The sequence below is a fragment of the Lacerta agilis genome, chromosome 5 (genome assembly GCF_009819535.1).
Source record: "Lacerta agilis isolate rLacAgi1 chromosome 5, rLacAgi1.pri, whole genome shotgun sequence".
Classification (NCBI taxonomy): Eukaryota; Metazoa; Chordata; class Lepidosauria; order Squamata; family Lacertidae; genus Lacerta; species Lacerta agilis.
The window spans coordinates 90267231-90291476 of NC_046316.1; the positions used below are offsets into that span (position 1 = coordinate 90267231).

Below are 24246 nucleotides of genomic sequence, written 5' to 3' on the forward strand. Positions count from 1 at the left end.
GTAATTCTTTTCCAATCCAGTTGGGGTTGCCCCTTTCTTTCTAATTGAAAAGTTAAATCTGGTAATGTATTGGCTATATGCAATTACCCTCCTTTGCCACCAGGTGTCCTTCTAAAGTAATCTTATCTTTGTTTTGTCTATCGTATACTGTATGTTTAGTTAAAGCTATAGTTAAAGCTATGGTTTTCCCAGTAGTAATGTACGGAAGTGAGAGCTGGACCATAAAGAAGACTGATCGCCGAAGAATTGATGCTTTTGAATTATGGTGCTGGAGGAGACTCTTGAGAGTCCCATGGACTGCAAAAAGATCAAACTTATCCATCCTTAAAGAAATCAGCCCTGAGTGCTCACTGGAAGGACAGATCCTGAAGTTGAGGCTCCAGTACTTTGGCCACCTCATGAGAAGAGAAGACTCCCTAGAAAAGACCCTGATGTTGGGAAAGATGGAGGGCACAAGGAGAAGGGGACGACAGAGGATGAGATGGTTGGACAGTGTCCTCGAAGCGACTAGCATGAGTTTGGCCAAACTGCGGGAGGCAGTGGAAGACAGGAGTGCCTGGCGTGCTCTGGTCCATGGGGTCACGAAGAGGCGGATATGACTGAACGACTGAACAACAAAAGGAATTTTCCCCAAAAGAAAATCTTACTGTCCAAAGTCTCTGACCTTGTAATCCAGTACCTTCTAGGCTTACCAAATGATCCTTCCTTTTCATCCCCCCTTTCTCTCCTTTGTCTTTTAATAATAACCCTAAAGGCTTAAAGTCTCAAATTAGACAAAAAGATAGAGAGAGGGGGGAAAGAAAAATGATAGTAATAATATAATTATTTTCACCACTGCCTTCAGGTACTTCTTCTGTGTTAGGATCCACAGACCAAAATGTATCTCTCAGATAAAATAAAACCCAAATCTTGTGGAAAGAGGTGAGAAAAGGGGGGGAGGGGGGCAACATAAGTATTACTTGCCTGTCTTGTATATTCAGTCTGACAAGAGCAAGTAAACCAAGTCAAGTTATTTTTAAACATTATTTATTTATGTTATTTTAAACATTAAAACAAAGTGTCTTGCATAGATTTTTCTTGGTGGGAAAGGGGAACTATTAGAAAGAGTCAAAAGACCTGGGGCAACTCTGTAAAGCATAATTGCCACACTTGGTTCAAGCCCCACATTGGGCAAAAGATTCCTGCATTTCAAGGGGTGGACTAGATGACCCTTATGGTTACTTTCAGCTCTAGAATTCTTTGATTCTATTTGCAACAATCCTAAATGTGAACCAGCCCGACTCTTACTATGCACCTATCACTTTTCCAGATGACTTGAGCAAGTCAAGGCAGATCATCAGATGCAATGGAAAGCAACAAGAGAAAAATATATAATTCAACTTATATATACATACAAATCTAAGGTTGTCATTGTGGAACCTCCATTGGAAGATTTATAGTGCCACATCACAATCCTGGCTTTGCATAAATCAGGATGAGATAGAGGAAGAAAAGTGAAGGCAGGCTGCACATCACCAGTGGTATAGCATGGGTATGAGAAATGAGAACCACTGACAGGGAAAATGGTGGTCTCTGAGCTGCCATCCCAAAGAAAGGTGCCTCCTCCCACTGTCCCACAGGGGCCTGCGAAGCACTCCCTGGCCAGACCCAGAAGCAACATTCGCCTTGGGCTGCTGGAACAAGCAGCTGTGCAAGCCTTTGGGAGGCAGAGATGTAAGGGCATCAGAGGAGGGAGGAAAGGAAAGAGGGACAGAGGCCAATGTTGCCCACAGCACCCCTGACCATAATTCAAGGCAACCCAGGGTGCCCCGGCACACTGGTTGAAAACCACCGCTCTAGGGGATTAATGTGTCAGGAATCCCAAAGGGGTTGTTGGTGAATGGAGGACGAAGGGGTGCAGCTCCTACTACTTTCATATCTTATTATGCTTTGAAGCGGGGAATAGCACAGAGTTTATAAGGATGGGGATGCGTTGCAGCCCCTAGTAAAGGCTCTTTATTGAGTTCTTTAACTCCTTCCGGTAGCTGGAAGCTGAACTTTCTCAGCAGGCTGGTCAGGAAGATGAAGATTTCAATCTTTGCCAGCTGCATTCCCAAACATACACGAGACCCTGAGGAGGAGACATGGGAAAGTCAGCAACTGAGTAATAATTTACATTTCAGTGTCGATTACTTCACAGCTATAAAACATGCTATATAACACTTTGGAGAACTAAACGTAGTTAGGAAAGTGAAATAAACAATAGGTTGATTAATAATAATAATAATAATAATAATAATAATTAATTTGTTATTTATACCCCGCCCATCTGGCTGGGTTTCCTCAGCCACTCTGGGCAGCTTCCAACTGAATATTAAAAACATGATATAGCATTAAACATTAAAAACTTCCCTAAACAGGGCTGCCTTCAGTTGTCTTCTAAAAGTATTATATTTGCTTATTTCCTTGACATCTGCTGGGAGGGCGTTCCACAGGGCAGGCATCACTACCAGGCCCTCTGCCTGGTTCCCTGTAACCTCACTTTTCACAGTGAGGGAACCGCCAGAAGGCCCTTGGTGCTGGACCTCAGTGTCCAGCCTGAACGATGGGGGTGGGGACACTCCTTCAGGTATACTGGGCTGAAACCCTTTAGGGCTTTAAAGGTCAGCGCCAACACTTTGAATTGTGCTCAGAAACAGACTGGGAGCCAATGTAGGTCTTTCAGGACCAGTGTTATATGGTCTCGGCGGCCACTCCCAGTCACCAGTCTAGCTGCTGCATTCTGGATTAACTGCAGTTTTTGAGTCACCTTCAAAGGTATCCCCACATAGAGTGCATGGCAGTAGTCCAAGCAGGAGATAACCAGAGCATGCACCACTCTGGGGAGACAGTCTGTGGGCAGGTAGGGTCTCATCCTGCGTACCAGATGGACCTGGTAGACAGCTGCCCTGGACACAGAATTGTCCTGCGTCTCCATGGACAGCTGTGAGTCCAAAATGACTCCCAGGCTGTGTACCTGGTCCTTCAGGGGCACAGTTACCCCATTCAGGACCAGGGAGTCCTCCACACCCACCAAGAACAGTACTTCTGTCTTGTCAGGATTCAACCTCAATCTGCTAGCCGCCATCCATCTTCCAACTGCTAATTCCTAGCCTGGTGAGTGCCAACATTGAACAGTTCATTATGAAAGACAAGCTTTGGTCAATACTGTGGAAACTGCCCAGAGCACCATTGGTGGGGAAGAACTGAAAGGGTTGGGCAGGCAAGGAGTAGAGCCTGGAGCAGAGCTTCCACCCCTGGTTTCTGTGCCTCCTGTGCCAACATGCTTAAGTTTGTTTAACACATAAAAGGGTTAAGACTGTTAAGTAAGTTGTCCTGCCAGACTTCCTTCACCTTGGGAATAACTAGGTAATCAGGTCTATTGTTCTCCTCCAGCCCATCTGAGAAGCTAAGTGTGTAAAGCTGGTTGCTCCAAGCTCAGACCACATGGCTCTTACAAGACATTCTTATGTTCTTTATGTCAACAATAAACAATAAACCATTTCAAAGTTAGCAAATGTGTGGGCTTTTACTATGGTAGGAGTAGAGGGAAATTTTGGAAGGAACTCAAAGGGCCTATTTTAAAGCCTATATTTCCACACTTTACTTTGATACATGTTTGTAATTTTAAATCTCTGTTGAGGTTCTCTCACCAAAAAGTACTTGCCCCAAACCTGGATCTTGGCAGCCAAGGAATTCTCCTTTCTATATACCTGTTTTTGCCTTGACAACCAACAAGAAGAACTTGTTAAACAATACTGTATAATCGTTTTTTTAAATGACTGGTTCATCTTCAATTTATAACATTATCATCAACAATTGAATAGGCATAATTCTTTGTATTAAAAAGTCAACAGGAGCCCGTAAGTTAGCAGTGAGGATGTCTGCTGAATACTTGCAGGCAGAATATTTTACGGCATGGGGCAGACAACAATGCCTGGGTGCAAAAATATTCCTTTGTTCTTTGAAAATTGAAACCTGAACATACACTAGCCTCCTTTACGGTTCAGAGTGCAAGAAGTAAGGAAGTGGGATACTTCAACTGCAGACTCAGTTCTGACTATAGTTTCATAGGCTAACGAGGATGGATGGCATCCAGCAGGGACATGTGACAGGGAGCAACAGCACCCTGGTGCGGGCAGTGTTACCTCTCTCAGGGACAGGGCAATGGGATGGCAAGTGCCACGACGTCCATATTGCCAGTGGTGAGGGTACTTGTGAGTCCAAAATCAGCCACCCAGAAATTCCCTGAATTATCAACAGCCTTGCCCCATCCTGCTGACCAGAAGTGCCACACCTGCCAGGGGGATATTGCATCCATTCTGCCCTACTCTCTTGCTGATGATGATGTCATTTCCTGGAAGCAAACCAATAAGCATGTCTATAGACCACAACTCAGCTTGGGCTTTTGCATTCACCTGCACCAAATGGCAGATATTCTTCTCTAGCCATATATTGTCCATTCTTGACCAAGAAATGATTCGGGTTGAACTCTGCAGGAGTCTCCCATCGTGTCGGATCAAGAAGAACAGAGCGCAAATCAGGAACAATAGCAGTCCCCTGCAAAGAAGAAACAATTGAATCAGAATGCATTCAGATCAACACATTCCAGGGTTCTCCCTCACTCTCCCAGGACTACGGTAATCTTTGCAGAGTTCAAACTGAATTGGAACTCAGAAGAGAAGAAGAAGAAGAGTTTGGATTTGATATCCCGCTTTTCACTACCCGAAGGAGTCTCAAAGCGGCTAACATTCTCCTTTCCCTTCCTCCCCCACAACAAACACTCTGTGAGGTGAGTGGGGCTGAGAAGAAGAAGAAGAGTTTGGATTTGATATCCCGCTTTATCACTACCCGAAGGAGTCTCAAAGCGGCTAACATTCTCCTTCTCCCTTCCTCCCCCACAACAAACACTCTGTGAGGTGAGTGGGGCTGAGAGACTTCAGAGAAGTGTGACTAGCCCAAGGTCACCCAGCAGCTGCATGTGGAGGAGTGGAGACGCGAACCCGGTTCCCCAGATAACGAGTCTGCCGCTCTTAACCACTACACCACACTGGCTCTCAGAGTTTTGGGGGGACAGGTGGGTATTTAACAGTGGCCATATTCATTTCAACTTTTTTCTATTTAAAAACAATATTTCTATACAAGCAGAAACACAGCAGGGCCTCCCCCAACACCTGTTTCAAAAAGGCCTCGCTGAGACCTTTGGCCATTACATGTTCCTCTGAGGTGCCACATGGCCCAAGGAATAGCACTAGTGAAACATGTCTGCAGATGGAACTCCTGTTTTAGACTACACAGGAAGTTCCTGCATGGCTGGAGGCATCTCTGAATATGCAGCCTACTCACAGACTCTTGGGATACAGGAGTGCAGTTGTATCATTCTTCATTACCTTGGGAAAGAGAAAACCACGCAGCTTCACATCCTTTGCACATTGCCTAGGAATCCCAAAAAGTAAGGCATATTTAAAGCGCTGTATTTCATGAATCACAGCATTGGTGTAGGGCAGTTTCTTCTTATCTTGATAGCAGATTGTGTGAGAAGAACCTAAAGCATCTTCTATCTCCTTGTGGACTTTATCTGAAGAAAATTACGGAAATTACGGTTTATTTTGAATATTGAATTTCTTTCCCATGAATGAGCCCCCGTTTCTTACATTTATAGAAACTGGATTTGAAGTCAAGTGTATTAAAGCATCTGTGTGGAATGGGAATGCTATTTTTTATTAACTAAAGCAGAGGTGGGGAGGGAGAGGGGAAGAAGCAGTTATGAACTTTAAGCTGTTCATGCACTTTGTAAAGAAGAATGAATCTGCCAATACAAAGGACAGAAGATGATATGTATTATTCTGGCTGATTAAAGGTGGGGAACGCACTAAGGATAAAGTTTTAAATCTTCACGGATATAAACTTCATTCTCCCCCCAGTACTTGGCATGGACAGTGTTAAAGGGCCAGAGCGGTAGCCAGAAGATCAAACGGGAAACTGATAATCCAAAACTTGTTTTGTTTAAAGGGAACTGCATAACAAGGAAGATTAGGAGCCTCACCAATTGTTGGGGTGGATCTACATACAGGGCAGAGGGACAACTGTAAATAAATCAGTAATTAAATCGTTATAACAAAAGAAAAGAAAAACGCTATGTAAAAATTGCATAGAAATTTCTTTTCGTCTCTGGCGCCATCTGGTGTTGCATATTTATGATGCATTCAAAACTTTTCTGTCTATTGTAGCTGAGTTCTTGTCAGTGGCGTAGGGAGGGGGGAGGGGTGCATCGCTCCGGGTACCATCCTGAAGGGGACGACATTCAGTGCGGGGGGCCCCCCACCCCCGTGACTCCCAAGCCAATGCCGGCACGAGCGGCACAGCATCGGCAAGCACCGTCCCCCTGCCTGCCTCCCCGGCTCTCTGCCAGGTGGGCCAGGTCCTGCTCTCCCTGCCCGTCTATGTCCCGTCCTTAAAGGCTCCTGCAGGGGCCTTCACCACCCTGCTGTCACGTCCAGAGTGTCTTTGCAGGGCTTGCCCAAGCATGTTGCTTTTGGTTTCCCCACAGTCCTCATTTAAAAGCCTGCCTGCGGGCAGCCCAAAGTCTTTGCTGCTTTTGTTGGGGGATTCAATGAGCTGTAAATCATCTGGTGAGTTTTACTTGGCAAACTTGGGGGGGGGGGAGTTCTTCTTCTTTTGTCTTTGCCCTCCAGTACTCAAGGGGTGGTGGTGGAAATGAATTGCTGGGAGAAGAATCACATAGCAACCTTCAAATACTTTAAGGGCCATCACATGGAAGATGGAGCAAGCTTGTTTTCTCCTGCTCCGGAGGGTAGGACTCTAACCCATGGTTTCAAATTACAAGACATTCCACTAAACATCAGGAAGAACTTTCTGACAGCAAGAGCTGTTAGACAGTGGAACAGTCCCCCTCAGATGGTAGACTCTCCTTCCTTGGAGGTTTTTGAGCAGAGACTGGATGTCCATCTGTCATGGATGCTTTAGTGGAGATTCTCGCATTGCAGGGGGTTGGACTAGATGACACTACGGTCTAGTCTGAGGCTGAGGCATTGCTTTTGGTAACATAGGGAGCTGCCTCATGCCTAGGGGTGTCCTTCTTTCTTGGGGGGGGGGGTGACTCTCATTGTCAGATTTCAATTTAAATGTGGGGGAGTGACAAAAAAAATTCTGCGCCAGGTAACACCTGACCTTGCTACGCCTCTGGTTCTTGTTATGGCATGAGGATGTTCTCTCAGCATCCAAAGCATTCAGAGAGAAAGGAAGAAGTAACCCTGAATTTCAAGTTGTTGATACATTATAAAAATTGGATGTGCTTCGTAAAGAAGAATGAATCTGGTAACGTGAAGGACAGAAGGGGCTATGTATAGTCCTGGCTGAATATTGGGAGGGGAATGTATTAAGGATAACATTTTAAAGTTTCACAAGTGTAAGGTTCATTCTTCCTCCAGTACTTACCAGTAGTAGGGATAGTGTTAAGGGGGCCAGAGCAGTAGCAGGAAGATTCAGTCTGGGAAAATGGATATTGTCAAGCTTCTCCCCGCCACCCCCACCCCCACCCCCCACCCTTTTTCTTTTTCTTTTTTGCCTAAAGGAACAGCATAACAAGGAAGACAAGGAGTCTTCATGAATGATTCTGAGGAATGTGAAGTTTGAAGAGAATGCTAGGGTTAAAGAAGATTATATAATTACCATTATTATTCAGAGTGTTGAGAACGCATAAAGGAAGATAAATAAATTGTATTGGGTGAAATACGATTTGAAACTATGATTGATGAATATATGCAGTTACAGGTAGGTAGCCGTGTTGGTCTGCCATAGTCAAAACAAAATAAATAAATAAAAATTCCTTCCAATAGCACCTTAGAGACCAACTAAGTTTGTTCTTGGTATGAGCTTTCGTGTGCATGCACACTTCTTCAGATACCCTTCAGATACTGATGAATATATGGTTAGATAAAGGAATAACAACTCTACTTAAATAACTGGACAAATGTTATAGTTAAATGAAAATCTAAGCAGGAATTGAAATATGTAAAACCAGTGGAAATTGAGGAAAGGATGGAAAATTAACAGAAATGAGGGGAAAGTATGTTATTGTTTCTTTTCTCTCGTTCCTTTGCTGCTAACATCTTGAACAGGAAGTGGGTGAGAATCCACTTTTAAATTTGTTGTAAATACGAATTAATTTTCTGTCAATTTCTTATTTTATTTCTTATTTTATTTTTTGAAAATCAATAAAAATTAACAGGCACAAGAATTACAGTCCACTCTAGAGATCAAAAGAAGCCCTCACTCCCATTGCACAGGTCTCCATCTCTCACCTTGGATATCTGGATGACTTGCCAGGAGGAGAAGTGCCCATTTCAGAGAACTGGTGGTTGTCTCTGTCCCTGCTATAAAGAGGTCAGCAATACACTGAGCCAAGTTTTCTTCATCATAGGTGGAATCTGGGTCATTCTTGCTCTGGTGTTGAAAATGCAGAAAGTGACATGTCATTTACATGCATTACAATCTGTCCTTCAGCACTTACTTTATCTTCTTTCCCCCACTTATTCCCATACCACCCACACATGCTTCATGAGGGGTGGGGTGTCCTCTTACACTGCCTGAGGTGAAATAGGAAGGTGCCACCTTCACTGCCCTGCTGTCACTGCCACCTTCCTTACTTTGGTCACACAGCAGAGCCCACAAAGTGGCAACAACAACAGTGAGGTCAGTGAGATCTTGCAAGCTTTTGGTGAAATCTTGCAGGAAGCTGCCACCGCTCCACTTCTCCACTAGTGGCTGGCTAGGCAACACACACAGAGAGAGAGATGCCTCCTGTTGGCATTCCACTGCCCAAGGCAGCTGCCTCAGCCTGCCTCATGGGTGGGCCGGCCCTGTGCTTCGTAGCTGGTTGTGACAAGAGATCCATGCACACATTCCTGTGTACACAGCAGTAGCTTCTGGTGCTGCATTTGAGGATCTGTGGGTTGGGGTAATAATCCAGCACTGGGAGGAGGAGAGGGATCCAATAGAATCTCTCTGGCAGCAGATATTCAAAAAATGTGCATTACTTACCCCTAAACATGTTTAACCATTCTTTTGTCACCATAAAGTGTTCAAAGATTGTTTCAAGAAAGCAAGATGAAAATATATATTGACCTTTCTAGTGTAGGAATAAATGAGGCAGGAGTTTGAAGTCATATTTACTTTAAGAACAATTCCTTTAGGATTTGTTTGTTCCCCTGCTGATGAAAGTGATGAGTGTTTTTTTCCCTTGCCTATGCATTGTAATGTGTAATGAAACATCTGCCACAATCCACTTGGTGAGTTGGCCATTCATACTATTTGGGCATTCTTACTGTTTGGACACGCGTGGCACTGTGATCTAAACCACAGGGCCTAGGGCTTGCCGATCAGAAGGTTGGCGGTTCAAATCCCCGTGACGGGGTGAGCTCCTGTCGCTCGGTCCCAGCTCCTGCCCACCTAGCAGTTTGAAAGCACATCAAAGTGCAAGTAGATAAATAGGTACCGCTCCAGCAGGAAAGTAAGCGGCGTTTCCGTGCACTGCTCTGGTTCACCAGAAGCGGCTTAGTCATGCTGGCCACATGACCCGGAAGCTGTCTGCAGACAAATGCCAGCTGCCTTGGCCTATAGAGCGAGATGAGTACCGCAACTCCAGGTTCGTCCGTGACTGGATCTAATGGTCAAGGGTACCTTTACCTTTTTACTGTTTGGGCACCACAAACAACATTTCAGTGTATCTGAAGAAGTGTGCATGCACACGAAAGCTCATACCAAGAACAAACTTAGTTGATCTCTAAGGTGCTACTGGAAGGAATTTTTTTTTTTATTTTTTTTTAACATTTCAGTGGTGAGTATGTTCCCATGAGGTATAACAGGGGTTTTCAAAGTTTTTTGCCCACTGCCCTGTTGGATCCATCAACTGATCTCCAGTGCCCACTACCCTAATAAAAAAAAGATTATTCAGAATAGTGGTTTGCACAACTCACTAAGAAAAATAATAACCCAATAAAATTGGAAAAAAGTAACTCAATGTCATTTTCAACTGAGATTAAGGGAAAAAAATATTGGTGTCCTTGGAAGAATCATACAATCATAGAATCATAGAGTTGGAAGAGACCACAAGGGCCATCCAGTCCAACCCCCTGCCAAGCAGGAAACAGCATCAAAGCATTCCTGACAGATGGCTGTCAAGCCTCCGCTTAAAGACCTCCAAAGAAGGAGACTCCACCACACTCCTTGGCAGCAAATTCCAGTCAAACAGCTCTTACTGTCAGGAAGTTCTTCCTAATGTTTAGGTGGAATGTTCTTTCTTGTAGTTTGAATCCATTGCCCCATGTCCGCTTCTCTGGAGCAGCAGAAAACAACCTTTCTCCCTCCTCTATATGACATCCTTTTATATATTTGAACATGGCTATCATATCACCCCTTAACCTTCTCTTCTCCAGGCTAAACATACCCAGCTCCCTAAGCCGTTCCTCATAAGGCATTGTTTCCAGGCCTTGGACCATTTTGGTTGACCTCCTCTGGACATGTTCCTGCTTGTCAGTATCCTTCTTGAACTGTGGTGCCCAGAACTGGACACACTATTCCAGGTGAGGTCTGACCACAGCGGAATACAGTGGTACTATTATTTCCCTTGATCTAGATGCTATACTCCTATTGATGCAGCCCAGAATTGCATTGGCTATTTTAGCTGCTGCATCACACTGTTGACTCATGTCAAGTTTATAGTCTACCAAGACTCATAGATCCTTTTCACATGTACTGCTCTCAAGCCAGGTGTCACCCATCCTGTATTTGTGCCTTTCAATTTTTTTTTGCCTAAGTGTAGTACTTTACATTTCTCCCTGTTAAAATGCATCTTGTTTGCTTTGGCCCAGTTGTCTAATCTGTTAAGGTCATTTTGAAGTGTGATCCTGTCCTCTGGGGTATTAGCCACCCCTCCCAATTTGGTGTTATCTGCAAACTTGATCAGGATGCCCTCAAGCCCATCATCCAAGTCATTGATAAAGAAGAGATTAGTATTCACTTATAACAGGGAATATAATGATTCCTTGGATGAGCAGCATTCAGTTTCAGGCAGATACTTACTTTCTCTATCTGAAGCAGGTAGAAATCAATGAGATCCTGTGGCTCGTGCAGAGACTGATTCTCCTTATGCTTCTCTATCTCCTCCTTTGCAAATGAAAGCACCATCTCTGCGCAGGACAAGGCCTTCTTGTGGGGCCCTGGGAGATATTTCATGAGCCATGGGAACATTTCATAAAGCTAAAGGAAAGATAGCAGAAATGCTGTCATTACCATGAGGAAGCTTGGTCATACAGTTCAGGAGTCAATTCAAGAGAAAGAGAAGAAGAGGAGGAGGAGGAGAATGAGAATTTGGATTTGAATCCCGCTTTATCACTACCCAAAGGAGTATCAAAGCGGCTAACGTTCTCCTTTCCCTTCCTCCCCTGCAACAAACACTCTGTGAGGTGAGTGGGGCTGAGAAACTTCATAGAAGTGTGACTATCCCAAGGTCACCCAGCAGCTGCATGTGGAGGAGCGGGGACGTGAACCCGGTTCCCCAGATTACAAGTCTACCGCTCTTAACCACTACACCACACTGGCTCCCAGAGGGGAAATCATCTGATGCCTTGCCTCCCCATGGCTCCAACATCATAAGGCAGCCTGTCATAGTAGCATCTGGTCATGTCCAGCGCCACAGGCTGCCTGGCTCCACCCCTGCTATGCCATAGTGTAATTCCCTACCTGAGAAAATTATTTTGTTCACCTTTGCTCATTTATGTGGGCTGTAGATGACTTGTTCTGAAGGCCATTGTTCCATTTCTATCCTGTCTTTCCTCCAAAGAGTCCCAACTGGTGGACATAGTCTCATTACTCTCTCTTTTATATTCATGTAAGAAATTGATTAGGCTGTAAAATAGCCCTTCTCTCAGATTAGATTTAAACTTCATCTCGTTTCTCCAACACCCTATCCTCTATCATAATGGATTCCAGAATGCTGAGTGGGGAATATAAGGCCCCTGGAAGACCTCTCTGAATCAGCAGGAATGCAAATGACTACTCACACCATGAACAATGCTTCCTAGAAATTTTAGGCTAAAATCCATGGCTTCCATCAGTTTCTGGAACCTTTCATCTTCAAGCGCAAACCGGTGCCCAAAAGCCACAGCACATATCACGTTGCAGACTGAATTAGTGATGGGCATGGAGGGATCAAGTGGTTGTCCTGCAAAATAAAGTTATACTAATGTGATTTAAGCTGCTCCTGTTCATACTGAGAGTGGGATTTCATGGTGGCCAAGAGAAACTGCTGGGGTCTCCATTAGAAACCAAGAAAAACATATCACATTCCTTTCTAAAATGAAAATATATCTCCAGTTGCCAGCTCAGCACCATCACCTGGCATCACATACCCTTTGAACGTGCAAAAACCTCCACAAGCTGATGGGCCTCCTCTGCTACTTGGTGCTCCATGCCTTTCTTCCCCAGCCCCAGCTTTCGCATAGTAACTACACCAAAGCGTCTCTGTTGCCTCCAGTTGTGACCATTTGATAATACAATACCTATGGAAAATCAAGGAGAAATTATTACTTACAGAAATTATTGTTACAATTAAGTTACCAGCCAAGAAGAAACTTTGTTTACTGAAGTTCATGCCCTTTCATGTGCAAACTACAGCGGCACCTCGGGTTACATACGCTTCAGGTTACATACTCCGCTAACCCAGAAATAATGCTTCAGGATAAGAACAGAAATCGTGCTCTGGCGGCGCAGCAGCAGGTCCCATTAGCTAAAGTGGTGCTTCAGGTTAAGAACAGTTTCAGGTTAAGAACGGACATCCGGAACGAATTAAGTACGTAACCAGAGGTACCGGTACCACTTTATTCAGTATCTCTGAGGCAAACGATTACAAGACGATGCAAAGTCTGTCTCAGTGTTTTTTGCAGGTATCTCTGCAATATAGGCCAGCACTGTTTGCTTCACACAATGCCTAACAGAATCTCACTTTCTATTTCCTGTCATCATTCAGAAATTCATTAGTGATTCACCCAAACGTTTTGGTTATTTGTTGGATAATAGAACAGAAATCAGGTGGTCCCAGAAGTTCCTGCATAAAATGAGAGATCTCTGGACAGCTCTGCCAATTTCTCCCATAAAGACTGAACCAGCAGATTTCACATGAGTTTTCTCATAACGTTAAACATTTGCTGTTATTTTCAGTCACAACCCCAATTAAGCTAAGTTTTCCACACTGTTTTTAAAGATATAATTTGGCTGATGTGTGATGTCAACAAGTTATTTTTCTACTGGCCAAGCCAGAATGGTATTTTATTGAGGTTGTATTCTGCAGCATATTGACATGACAGTAGTGTATTGGTGGTCAATTTATTCTGCTTTGTTAGTTCTGTGATGCTTCCTGAATGCTACCACATTATTACTGTGTGGGGAAGCTATATAACAGGGAAAGCAGGACAATCTATATATATAAAACGCAAGTGTCTCTGCGTCCAGTCCCTGTGTCTCTGGGTTTGCGCTACTGCGCATGTGCCCCACGGACACAGGGATTGGAGTAGAGAGATCGGGCTGGGACCAGCAACGGCAGTTGAAGCGGGGCGGTTGAAATGGAACGCCGGCGCTCCAGAAGAGAGGGGAGGCCGATGAGGGAGGCCACGCTGCTGCCGCCGCCGCTACAACGAGAGCCCCGAGGCCTAGCGGCCCGGGAGCGGCCCAGAGCAGCCCGCCCTGCGGAGCGCCGGCGCTCCGGAGGCCCCCACTCGCTCGCAACCTCCGCTTCCACCACCACCCCCGCTTCCCTCCTTGCTCCGCTCTTGCAGGCCGCGGCCTCTCCTCTGCCGGAGCCTGGGAGTCACGGCAGCGGCTGTGCCCCCCTCCCCCGCCGCCATTGTGCAGCACCCCAGACACGGAGGGAAGGAGGGAGAAACGGGATGTGGCGGCGGTGGCTCCTTCTTTTTTCTCTGCCCTGGATGAAGCATGCTTAGGAAGCGGCCCGGTGTCTCCCCCTCGGTGGCGGCGGAGTGCAGCAACTCACCTGCAGTGCCGAGGGCTCCGGCGCCGCCGTCCGTGCGGGGCACTTGCAGCGGCCGCGGCCGAGAGAGGCGGCGAGAAGGCGGCGGCAGCATCTCGCTCCTCTCGGGGCTGAGCAAATGAATGGCAGCGGGAGGGTAAAGACGGAGGCGGCTGCCAGGACGGGCCGCCCCGCCCCGCGTGGAGCTGGAGCTGCCCGGAGCCAGGAAGGCGCCCGTGGCGGGAACCTGAGGCAAAGCGCGCAGGGCGCATGGCGGCAGACCCCCAAGCTGCGCCCCTGGGCCAGTGAGATTGGGGGTGGGCGGGTTTGAGGCGGCGGCGAGGGTTGCAGAAGCCCAGCCTGCCTGTCACCTGCTGAACTTTGCTGCAGCCCCCTCTGAAGCCCGGACTGGCGGAGGAGCAGGTGGAGGCAGCAGCATGGAGAACAGCCCGTTGGTTTTCGACAAGCCCAAGGTGAGAGAGCTGGGCGTCCCAGAGCTCACAGTTAGCGCAGGCAGCTTTCCCGGGCCACTGAGGGGGCAACTGACCGCCGCCGGGCTCGCCCTGCCCAGGCACCTCCGCGGACCTGCCAGCTTCACCAGGGGCGCTTGCTCGGGAGGAAGCGCCTCAGCGCGACATACTCCCAGGCAAGCGCGCCCGGCAGCAGGATCCCTCCGCGTGCTTCCCTCTCCTGCCCTTCTCGCTCTGCCCGTTCAACCCCTCCCCACCTTCATTTCCCCCTCAACGTTATTTATGTTTTTGTTGCCTCTTTAACGCCTCGGGGGGGGGGTGCCCGCTTCACCTCTCCTTAAGACACCCGTTCCCAGAAACGGGGTCCCTGAAACAGATGACCCAAGTCCCCCCCAAAAAAAACCCAGATGGTATTTTGTTGTTTTGTTACTATTTTCTGCTTTATAAAGGTAGGTGGGCTTCCCCGCCCTGCCTTATCTGGAGAAACCCCAGCCAGATGGGTGGGGTATAAATAAAATAATAATAATAATTTTATCATCATCATCATCATCATCATCATCATCTGCCCCCTTCGATTACCTCTGTATAACCACCTCTTTTTATTTCGGCTTTCCCCACTTTATTTGCACCCCACTCCCAAGACCCCAGTTCACTTTCAATTCCTGCCTCCTCACCACCCCATTACCTTTAATGTTACCTGCCTACAGCTCCTGCCTGATATACCTAGGCTCCCCTGGGAAAAAGAGTAGAATAGAAATGTATATATAGGTAAAGGTAAAGGTAACCCTGACCGTTAGGCCCAGTCACGGACAACTCGGGTTGCGCGCTCATCTCGCTCTATAGGCCGAGGGAGCTGCGTTTGTCCGCAGACAGCTTCCGGATCATGTGGCCGGCATGACCACATATGTTCTAGCGCCCGTTATTTTAACGGGCTGAAACCACTAGTACAGTAATAAGTTTGTGCATTTGTGGTTTTCAGCAGGAAGTCAAGCGATATGACTGAATGGAAATTAACCAGTATGGCGACCTCAAATTCTTTGCAGGCACAATTGAAAATGGAGTTGGATATAACTGCCTTGAAAGAATTGAGCACAAATCATTATGAATGATCAATACAAAGTTTACTGGAGGACGCCTAAGCTAGGCTTGCCATATGTTGGTTTAAAAATCTGACCCGTAGTTAAAAGCAGAAGTCGGCAAATGTGTCCTCTTTTTTGCTCTTCCAAATATGGCAACCCTAGATAAGATGGTATCTGCAGAAGACCGTCCGTCACCTGCGGAGTACGGTGATTGACAATGCATAAAGGGAATGAGATGATCTTGCAGGTATCTTGATCCCAAGTTGTATAAGCCTTTCTACACCAAAACCACCTCCTTGAACTTATCCCAGTAGCTAATTGGCAGCCAGTGGAATTCTTTCAGCAGTGGCTAAAATGTTGGCTATATTCTGCCCACATGAACAATTGATCCACTGCATTTTTCACTCCGACTAACCTCAAGGGCAGCCCCAAATACAGCACATTGCAGTAATCCAGCCTGGAGGTTGCCACACATGGATGACAGTAAGACTCTGCTGGCCCAGAAACTACCTTAGCTATCTTACTAGCCAAAGCTGCCTTGCCTGATAGAGGTGGTAGAAGGCCTTGAGGTCACCTGCGCCTCAAGCAACAAAGATGGATCCAGGAGCACCTCTACTAGACTATGAGCCGGTTCTCTCAGACGAAGTACAGCCCTAAGCAGTTGGCCCCCTACCTCTCTCGCCCTGATCTGGCCACAGTGATCCATGCGACGGTCACCTCCAGACTTGACTATTGTAACTCGCTCTACGCGGGGCTGCCCCTAAAGCTGACCCAGAAACTCCAGCGGGTGCAGAATGCCGCGGCGAGGCTCCTTACCGGGTCTTTGCCGTGGGACCACATTCATCCAGTGCTTTACCAGCTGCACTGGCTCCCGGTGGAGTACAGGATCAGGTTTAAGGTGCTGGTTTTGACCTTTAAAGCCCTATGCGGTTTGGGACCCTCGTATTTAAGGGACCGCCTCTCCTGGTATGTCCCATGTAGGACCTTAAGGTCCTCAAGTGATAATCTTTTGGAGGTCCCGAGCAACAAAGACGTTAGGTTGGCCTCAACTAGGGCCAGGGCCTTCTCAATATTGGCCCCGACTTGGTGGAACAGCCTATCACGGGAGACCAGGGCCCTGCGGGATTTGGCATCTTTCCGCAGGGCCTGCAAGACGGAGCTGTTCCACCTGGCCTTTGGGTTGGTTTCTGTTTAATATTTATGCTTCATCTTTTATTGGTGGGTTATTTTGAAATTGAGACCTGCAGTTTTAATTGAATTTTAAATTTGTATTTTAATCTGTTATTTTAAATTGATCGTTTTTATGTTTTTTGTTGTGATTTTAATTGATGTTAGCCGCCCTGAGCCCGGTTCTCTGGCTGGGAAGGGCGGGGTATAAATAAAATTATTATTATGATTATTATTATTATTATTATTATTATTATTATTATTATTATTATTATCCATAGCAGGCAACTGACCAATTATCTAGACTCAAGAACCACCCACCCAGCATGCCTCCATCTTACCAGGATTCAGACTCACTTTATTGGTCCTCATTTAACCCACCACCTTATCCAGCACATCCAGGGCTTGCATGGGTTCTCCTGATTCAGATGTTACAGAGCAATAGAGCTGAGCATCATCAGGATGTTGATGACATCTTGCCCCAAATCTGCTAATCACTGCTGCCAAAGGCTTCATGTAGAAGTTAAACAGCATTGGGGACCAAATGGTACCCTGTGAGAAAGCAGAGCATAACTGCCAAGGGGTTGAAATGCCATCACCCAGTTCTATTCTATAAAACTGACCTGGAGAGAGGATCAGAACCACTGTGCAAAATAGAACTGCCAGTGAGCAGCCTCTCCGTTCCGAGGAGGTGACTAAGAGTAAACTGGGTTCCAAGCTGGCACCAACACTGTCTCCTTCATTAAGATGCCAGGTATGAACACACCATGCAGCCCAACCCATTTGAAGGAGTGCCTACTTGCTTCCCAGTCCTTGGACTCCAGCCACCCACCTCATTCTTCAAAAGGAAGGTGTGGGGGACATATCACTAGTTGGATCAACATCCTAGCTAGCATTTAGCTGTGTGTCTATTACCTCTTACGTATCTGTTGCACCTTGTAAGCTGTGTCTTGGCAATGTACTGATCTGATGTAGGCATCAAAGCCTTCAGCAGAAAGAGCGGAGAGTTCAAGCTCTTCATCCAGCACTGAAGGCCAGGACAGTCAATGCATTGCAACTGCAACAGGAAACAAGCTTCTACCTGCAGTTCAATCTAACCACAGTGTAGTACAATTCTGACTTCCATAAACCATTTGTTAGAGTAGAATGCTTTGGTCCATGGGGTCACAAAGAGTCGGACATGACTAAACGACTAAACAACAGAGTAGACTAATGGAAATTAATAGACCCACATTAGCCATGCCCATTAATTTCAGTGGGTCTTCTCTGATAAGAACTGGCACTGCATAAAACCCCTTTCCTGTTGAGTACAACATTAATAGAAAACCTTTGTTCTCTTTTTCCAGACAGACTTAAATGTTTTCTTCGGGAAAGTACCAGCAGAAATTCTCGTTCTTCACTACTTACCCTTTCCTTTTGCTATATTCATAAGAAAAGGAGTCTGTGGTCGCTCGTCAAATTCTTCAGAGTGGTCAATGAGCGCTTCTTTCACTGCTTGGAATCCAGACAGTATTATGAAGGGTTGGTTTCCTACCCAAAGGGTGGAAATGTTTCCATATTGCTTTGCTATCTACCATTTGGGTGAAAAGAGAGAAGAGGAATGTTATGTTCAGATAGTTATTTCAACTTAATATGTTCGCTTCAGCCTTTCTCACCTCTGCAGCATCTCACTATGTTCTCTTCTCTTGCCATCATCTCCTTTTCTTTCTTTCTTTCTTTCTTTCTTTCTTTCTTTCCTTCATTCCAACCCATTTGTTTTACTCCCTCCTGTCTGTGTTTTCCCTGTGTGGGATCAGAGCAGCAGGGAAGCACTTCATAGTCTCCAGCCATCTGGTGACAGTCAGGTAGATGGAATGCTACTCCATCAGAGGTCAAGGAAATAAGCAGCTATCCTATTTTTAAAAAGACATCTGAAGGCAGCCCTGTTTAGGGAAGTTTTTAACATTTAAAGCTGTATTGTTTTTAACGCTTGATTGGGAGCTGCCCAGAGTGGCTGGGGAAACTCAGCCAGATGGGCGGGGTACAAATAAATTATTATTATTATTATTATTATTATTATTATTATTATTATCATCATCATCATTGCCAGAGGCTTTTTCATCATCACCATAAAAACATTTTGTGCAGGGATGTGGAAACTGTAGCCCACCAGATGCTGTAAAGCTGCAACTCCCATCATCCCTGACCATTGGCCATGCTGGTTGGGGCAGATGGGCATTGTAGTCTGGAGGGCATCAGGTTGGTATAAGCTTGGCTAGAGCACTGGGTCAGGTTTATGATCCACGGTGGGTCACAGCAGCAGAGGCATAGCAAGGTCATGTTGTACCTGGTGCAGAATTTCTTTTGTCACCCCCACACATTTAAATTTTGGGGGAAGGTTGGCCAAAGTTGTTGAGCTTTTTTTAGGCAGAGTAGTCCAAAGTTGTTGAGCCACCATACAAATATGTGGTAAGGAAATAAGAAGAGGATGGAATTAAGTGGTAAGGAATTAAGAAATACATGTCTGAGTAATTTGGCTTATAAATGTATTAAACAAACAAACAAACGTCTTTCCTGGCTACATATGAGCTACAGAAGTCCCATGGCTTTCCTGGGAATAGATAATGATCTCCTGCTACACTGCGAAGTGAACTTGGTGTCCATTAAGCTGTTGGAAGAGGAGATGTGCATAGTTTTCTGGGCCATGTTGCATCATACATGGGAAGAGTGGGAGGACAAGCTCCAGAACAGGGATCCCCAAACTAAGGCCCAGGGGCTAGATGTGACCCAATCGCCTTCTAAATGCGGCCCGTGGACGGTCCGGGAATCAGCGTGTTTTTACATGAGTAGAATGTGTCCTTTTATTTAAAATGCATCTCTGGGTTATTTGTGGGGCATAGGAATTTGTTCATATTTTTTTCCAAAATATAGTCCGGCCCCCCACAAGGTCTGAGGGACAGTGGACCGGCCCCCTGCTGAAAATGTTTGCTGGCCCCTGCTCCAGAGTATATTGCAATAAACTATTTCATTAGCTCAGCTGCTTGTTTTGTGTGGTGTCTTTCAAAGATAAGCCTCCTTCATCTGGCAGATACAAACAACACACATAATAATATGTTGTTGTTGTTGTCGTTCAGTCGTTCAGTCGTGTCCGACTCTTCATGACCCCATGGACCAGAGCACGCCAGGCACGCCTATCCTTCACTGCCTCTCGCAGTTTGGCCAAACTCATGTTAGTAGCCTCGAGAACACTGTCCAACCATCTCATCCTCTGTCGTCCCTTTCTCCTTGTGCCCTCCATCTTTCCCAACATCAGGGTCTTTTCTAGGGAGTCTTCTCTTCTCATGAGGTGGCCAAAGTATTGGAGCCTCAACTTCAGGATCTGTCCTTCTAGTGAGCACTCAGGGCTGATTTCTTTGATAATGGATAGGTTTGATCTTCTTGCAGTCCATGGGATAATAATATAGAAACTAATATAAAAGGTTATATTATAGAATAATAATAATAATAATAATAATAATAATAATAATAATAATAATAATATAGAAACTAATATAAAAGGTTTAAGAATCTGATTAATAATGAAAAGCACAAAAACGTATAAAGCAGGATAATTACAGCATGGGGAGCTAGGTGAAATCAGGAAAATACACATGCCAAAATGTTGTTGCATGTTCTCTATGACAGTGTTTTTCAACCTTTTTTGGGCAAAGGCACACTTGTTTCATGAAAAAAATCACGAGGCACACCACCATTAGAAAATGTTAAAAAATTTAACTCTGTGGCTATATTGACTATATATAAAGTAATTCTCTTGAATAGGAATCAAATAAACAAATTTTTCCCACGGCACACCAGGCAACATCTCGCGGCACACTAGTGTGCCGCGGAACAGTGGTTGAAAAACACTGCTCTATGAGAAGTGTTGACTAGTAAGTGGTAGCAGGATCAGCCTGTGCATCCTTCCTGTCTCAGTGCCATTAGTCTCACAGCTGCAGCTGGTGCTATTAAATGACTCTCTGATGCTGATTTCACAGAACTGGCCTTTTGCTCTTGCTGGGAGTGTTACCTGGAGATTAGCAATAACTGCAGAGAAGCAATTTGCTATATTAGTCTTTGAATTGCTTTTTTTTTTTAAGTGTTTGTATTTCCAGTGAACAAGATGAAGACTTTTCCAGGCTTAACAGCTTGAATAGCATATGCAGAACTGTATCTGTTAAGTGTTGCCATGAATGCAGAGTGATCTTTGAGCTCACTCTTTTTAAAATGTGTTTTCTTATGTGTTTGTGTTCAGTGTTGTGCATAGCTGTCAACCCTCCCTGCTGTTTCCCAATGCTATAATAAGGGAAATTCCTGCAAAAAAAGAGAAAAGGTTGACAGCTATGGTGCTGTGGGGTGTGTTTTGTTTTTTTTAAATAATGTTCATATACACCAGAAGTGATGGCTCTAGAAGATTTGAAAGAATGGAGGTGAAGATTTTTCATGTTAATTCTCTGGTTGGTTATAAACATACGCCAAGGAATAACATAACATGAAACAGTATACACAGTGGCGTAAGAAGAGGGGGCGGAGGGGGGCAGGTTGCCCTGTGTGCCACCCGGGGGGGGGGGAGTTGACAAGATGAGCTGCTGCCTCCACCCAACTGTGGAGTGGCAAAGGGCATGCACGCAGTCAGGCGCCGCTTGCAGCATCCGTACAAACTGCCACTCGCGCATGGCATCCGTACGGAGAGAGTTTCTCTGCCACTGAGTATACAACAACTTATCTTTTCGATTGTCATATAGAAAAAATAGAGATGGTCGGCTTTTGCTGCCCAACTCCCCAAGGGACTTAGCCTCCTAAGTCCATGATGGGTAAGAGATGAATGGAATCATAGAATCTTAGAGTTGGAAGAGACCACAAGGGCCATCCAGTCCAACCCCCTGCCAAGCAGGAAACAGCATCAAAGCATTCCTGACAGATGGCTGTCAAGCCTCCGCTTAAAGACCTCCAAAGAAGGAGACTCCACCACACTCCTTGGCAGCAAATTCCAGTCAAACAGCTCTTCCTAATGTTTAGGTGGAATCTTCTTTCTTGCAGTTCGAATCCATTGCTCCGTGTCCACTTCTCTGGAGCAGCAGAAAACAACCTTTCTCCCACCTCTATATGACATCCTTTGATATATTTGAACATGACTATCATATCACCCCTTAACCTTCTCTTCTCCAGGCTAAACATACCCAGCTCCCTAAGCCGTTCCTCATAAGGCATCGTTTCCAGGCCTTGGACCATTTTGGTTGCCCTCCTCTGGACACATTCCAGCTTGTCAGTATCCTTCTTGAACTGTGGTGCCCAGAACTGGACACAGTATTCCAGATGAGGTCTGACCAGAGCGGAATACAGTGGTACTATTACTTCCCTTGATCTAGATGCTATATTCCTATTGATGCAGCCCAGAATTGCATTGGTTATTTTAGCTGCTGCATCACACTGTTGACTCATGTCAAGTTTATGGTCTACCAAGACTCCTAGATCCTTTTCACATGTACTGCTCTCAAGCCAGGTGTCACCCATCCTGTATTTGTGCCTTTCATTATTTTTGGCCAAGTGTAGTACTTTACATTTCTCCTTGTTAAAATTCATCTTGTTTACTGTGGCTCAGGCAAGCCAATTTGTGATATTCCTGAGTATTTAGCAAGTTTTACATAGTTCCAGACACAGTTTAAACAAAACATTAGCATTTGACATCCCTCAATGCAGAGCATCTGGGCAAACAATGACAATTAATACAAAGGAGGTTCATTGATGTAAGAGAGGAATCCCTTCAGGAACTTCCCTTGACTAATATCTGCCTACGTGTTCTCAGGCAAGGGGGATTAAGGAGGCACAGGAAATACTGAGAATCTTTAGGAGAGCCAAGATGGCTTTGGCATTGCTCTCCTGTACTATTTTAGACATGTGGTTTATATACTTACTTACTTACTTACTTAGGTATGTATGTTTACCTTGTGCAATTATCAACATTTATTCTATATTTTAGACCTTGGAATTCCTATAACAATTGGTAATTTTTGAATGCACATTTTCAACTTTTGTATGATGGCTTTACACTAATGCCCTTGTATGTAACATAGCAGCAGTGCCTGGAATGAACAAATTCAGATTACCTAGTTCACTGAATTTATTCAAAAATATATGAATTGTTTATTTTGTGTAATTTTTCATTTATTAAATATTTATTTAGCCACTTTTTCTTGACCTCACTAAACATGAAAGTAGTTTAGAGAAATTCTGTGTGACCTGAATATGAATGACGCTTCTCTCGCAATGGAACCTTGGGTGATTTTTAATTAAATTCCATTTCAGTAAGTGTACAGGTTTCATCACACTTTATTCTGTGCTTGATTGTGGCCATGACATTTTCTGTTTTAACAATTACTATTGTTTAAGCTTAAATATCATAACTGTTAAGGGAAATAGGTAAAACAATTGTTCATATTAGACTGAGTTAGAAATAAGTACCTTAATAAAAGTATCTTCACGAAGCTTCACCCCAAGCCGCCACGCGCCTCCGATGAGAGGAAGCTGGAGAGGTCCAGGAGGATAGTGCCTGTTTGACCAGAGTTGTTTCAGGAAGCGCAGAATCAGAAGAACCACCAGCAGAACAATTAAAAATGCCCCTATTTCCATCCTTCTCTTCCTTTCTCTTTCTCCTTGATATTCTTTTAGGATTCCTGGTTAGGTTCAACTCTCCTTCTCTAAGGAGTTTTTGCTTTCCTCAGAGAAATCAAATTTCTCTCTCTTTATATACTCTCTTATTAAAAAGAAATAAGCGACAAGTGTTCTGTGTCATCATATCCAAGTAGCCTTGGAATGTGATCCCAAGTCACGTGCTACAGTCGAACACTATAATCATCCTTACATGTGTCACTCAGATGAGAGGAAGTCTGATTAATATGAATTGCAATTAGAATTCTGGCTAGTGTAAGTCTGATTTGTGCCAGAGACATTGGGAAAATATGTACCATACATTCATGAAATAAAATTGCATATGGAAAAGGCCTGGTGCAAATGCCCATCGGAAGCTCTCAGTCAGGACCTTATGGAAATAGCCCTTAATATAGCTATTAATTATAAATTAACATGTGCTGTTATGGTAAGACGGAGGATATGCAGGAGATACAGAAGGTGTTTGTAGAATTTGTGCTGCTAAAACAGAAAGGGGTCAAACTATCACAAGAGGTGTTGAAATTTTGGGAGGTTGGATAGTTACAATGGAATGGTCTCAGGGGTAGGGTGCACATTTTTATTCTTATTTATTTCTTATTATCACTTTGTCAAAATAAAAAATAAAATTATTTTTTAAAAAGTAGCAGCCGCTGCCCAAGAAAGAGAAACAGCTGTTGCTCAGTGGTAGGACATGAATTATACATGCAAAAGACCCAGCATCTCAAGGTTGGGCTGGACTGTTCTCTAAAGAAGAAAGGAGGGGTGGAGGGGGAATTTGCGGTGA

The 24246-nt window shown here is 44.9% G+C and overlaps 1 protein-coding gene across 1 annotated transcript; it reads right to left on the minus strand.

The window, feature by feature from the left end:
• Window positions 1–1065: 1065 nt before the first annotated feature.
• LOC117047538 (cytochrome P450 2J5-like) lies at window positions 1066–23529 on the minus strand. Its single transcript, XM_033150812.1, has 9 exons — window positions 23256–23529; window positions 18186–18348; window positions 12450–12599; window positions 12102–12262; window positions 11122–11298; window positions 8343–8484; window positions 5409–5596; window positions 4437–4578; window positions 1066–2110 (listed from the first exon to the last, which is right to left on the minus strand). Exons 1-9 carry the CDS (start codon window positions 23421–23423, stop codon window positions 1923–1925), a joined length of 1479 nt encoding a protein of 492 aa, XP_033006703.1. The 5' UTR covers window positions 23424–23529; the 3' UTR covers window positions 1066–1922.
• Window positions 23530–24246: the final 717 nt, after the last annotated feature.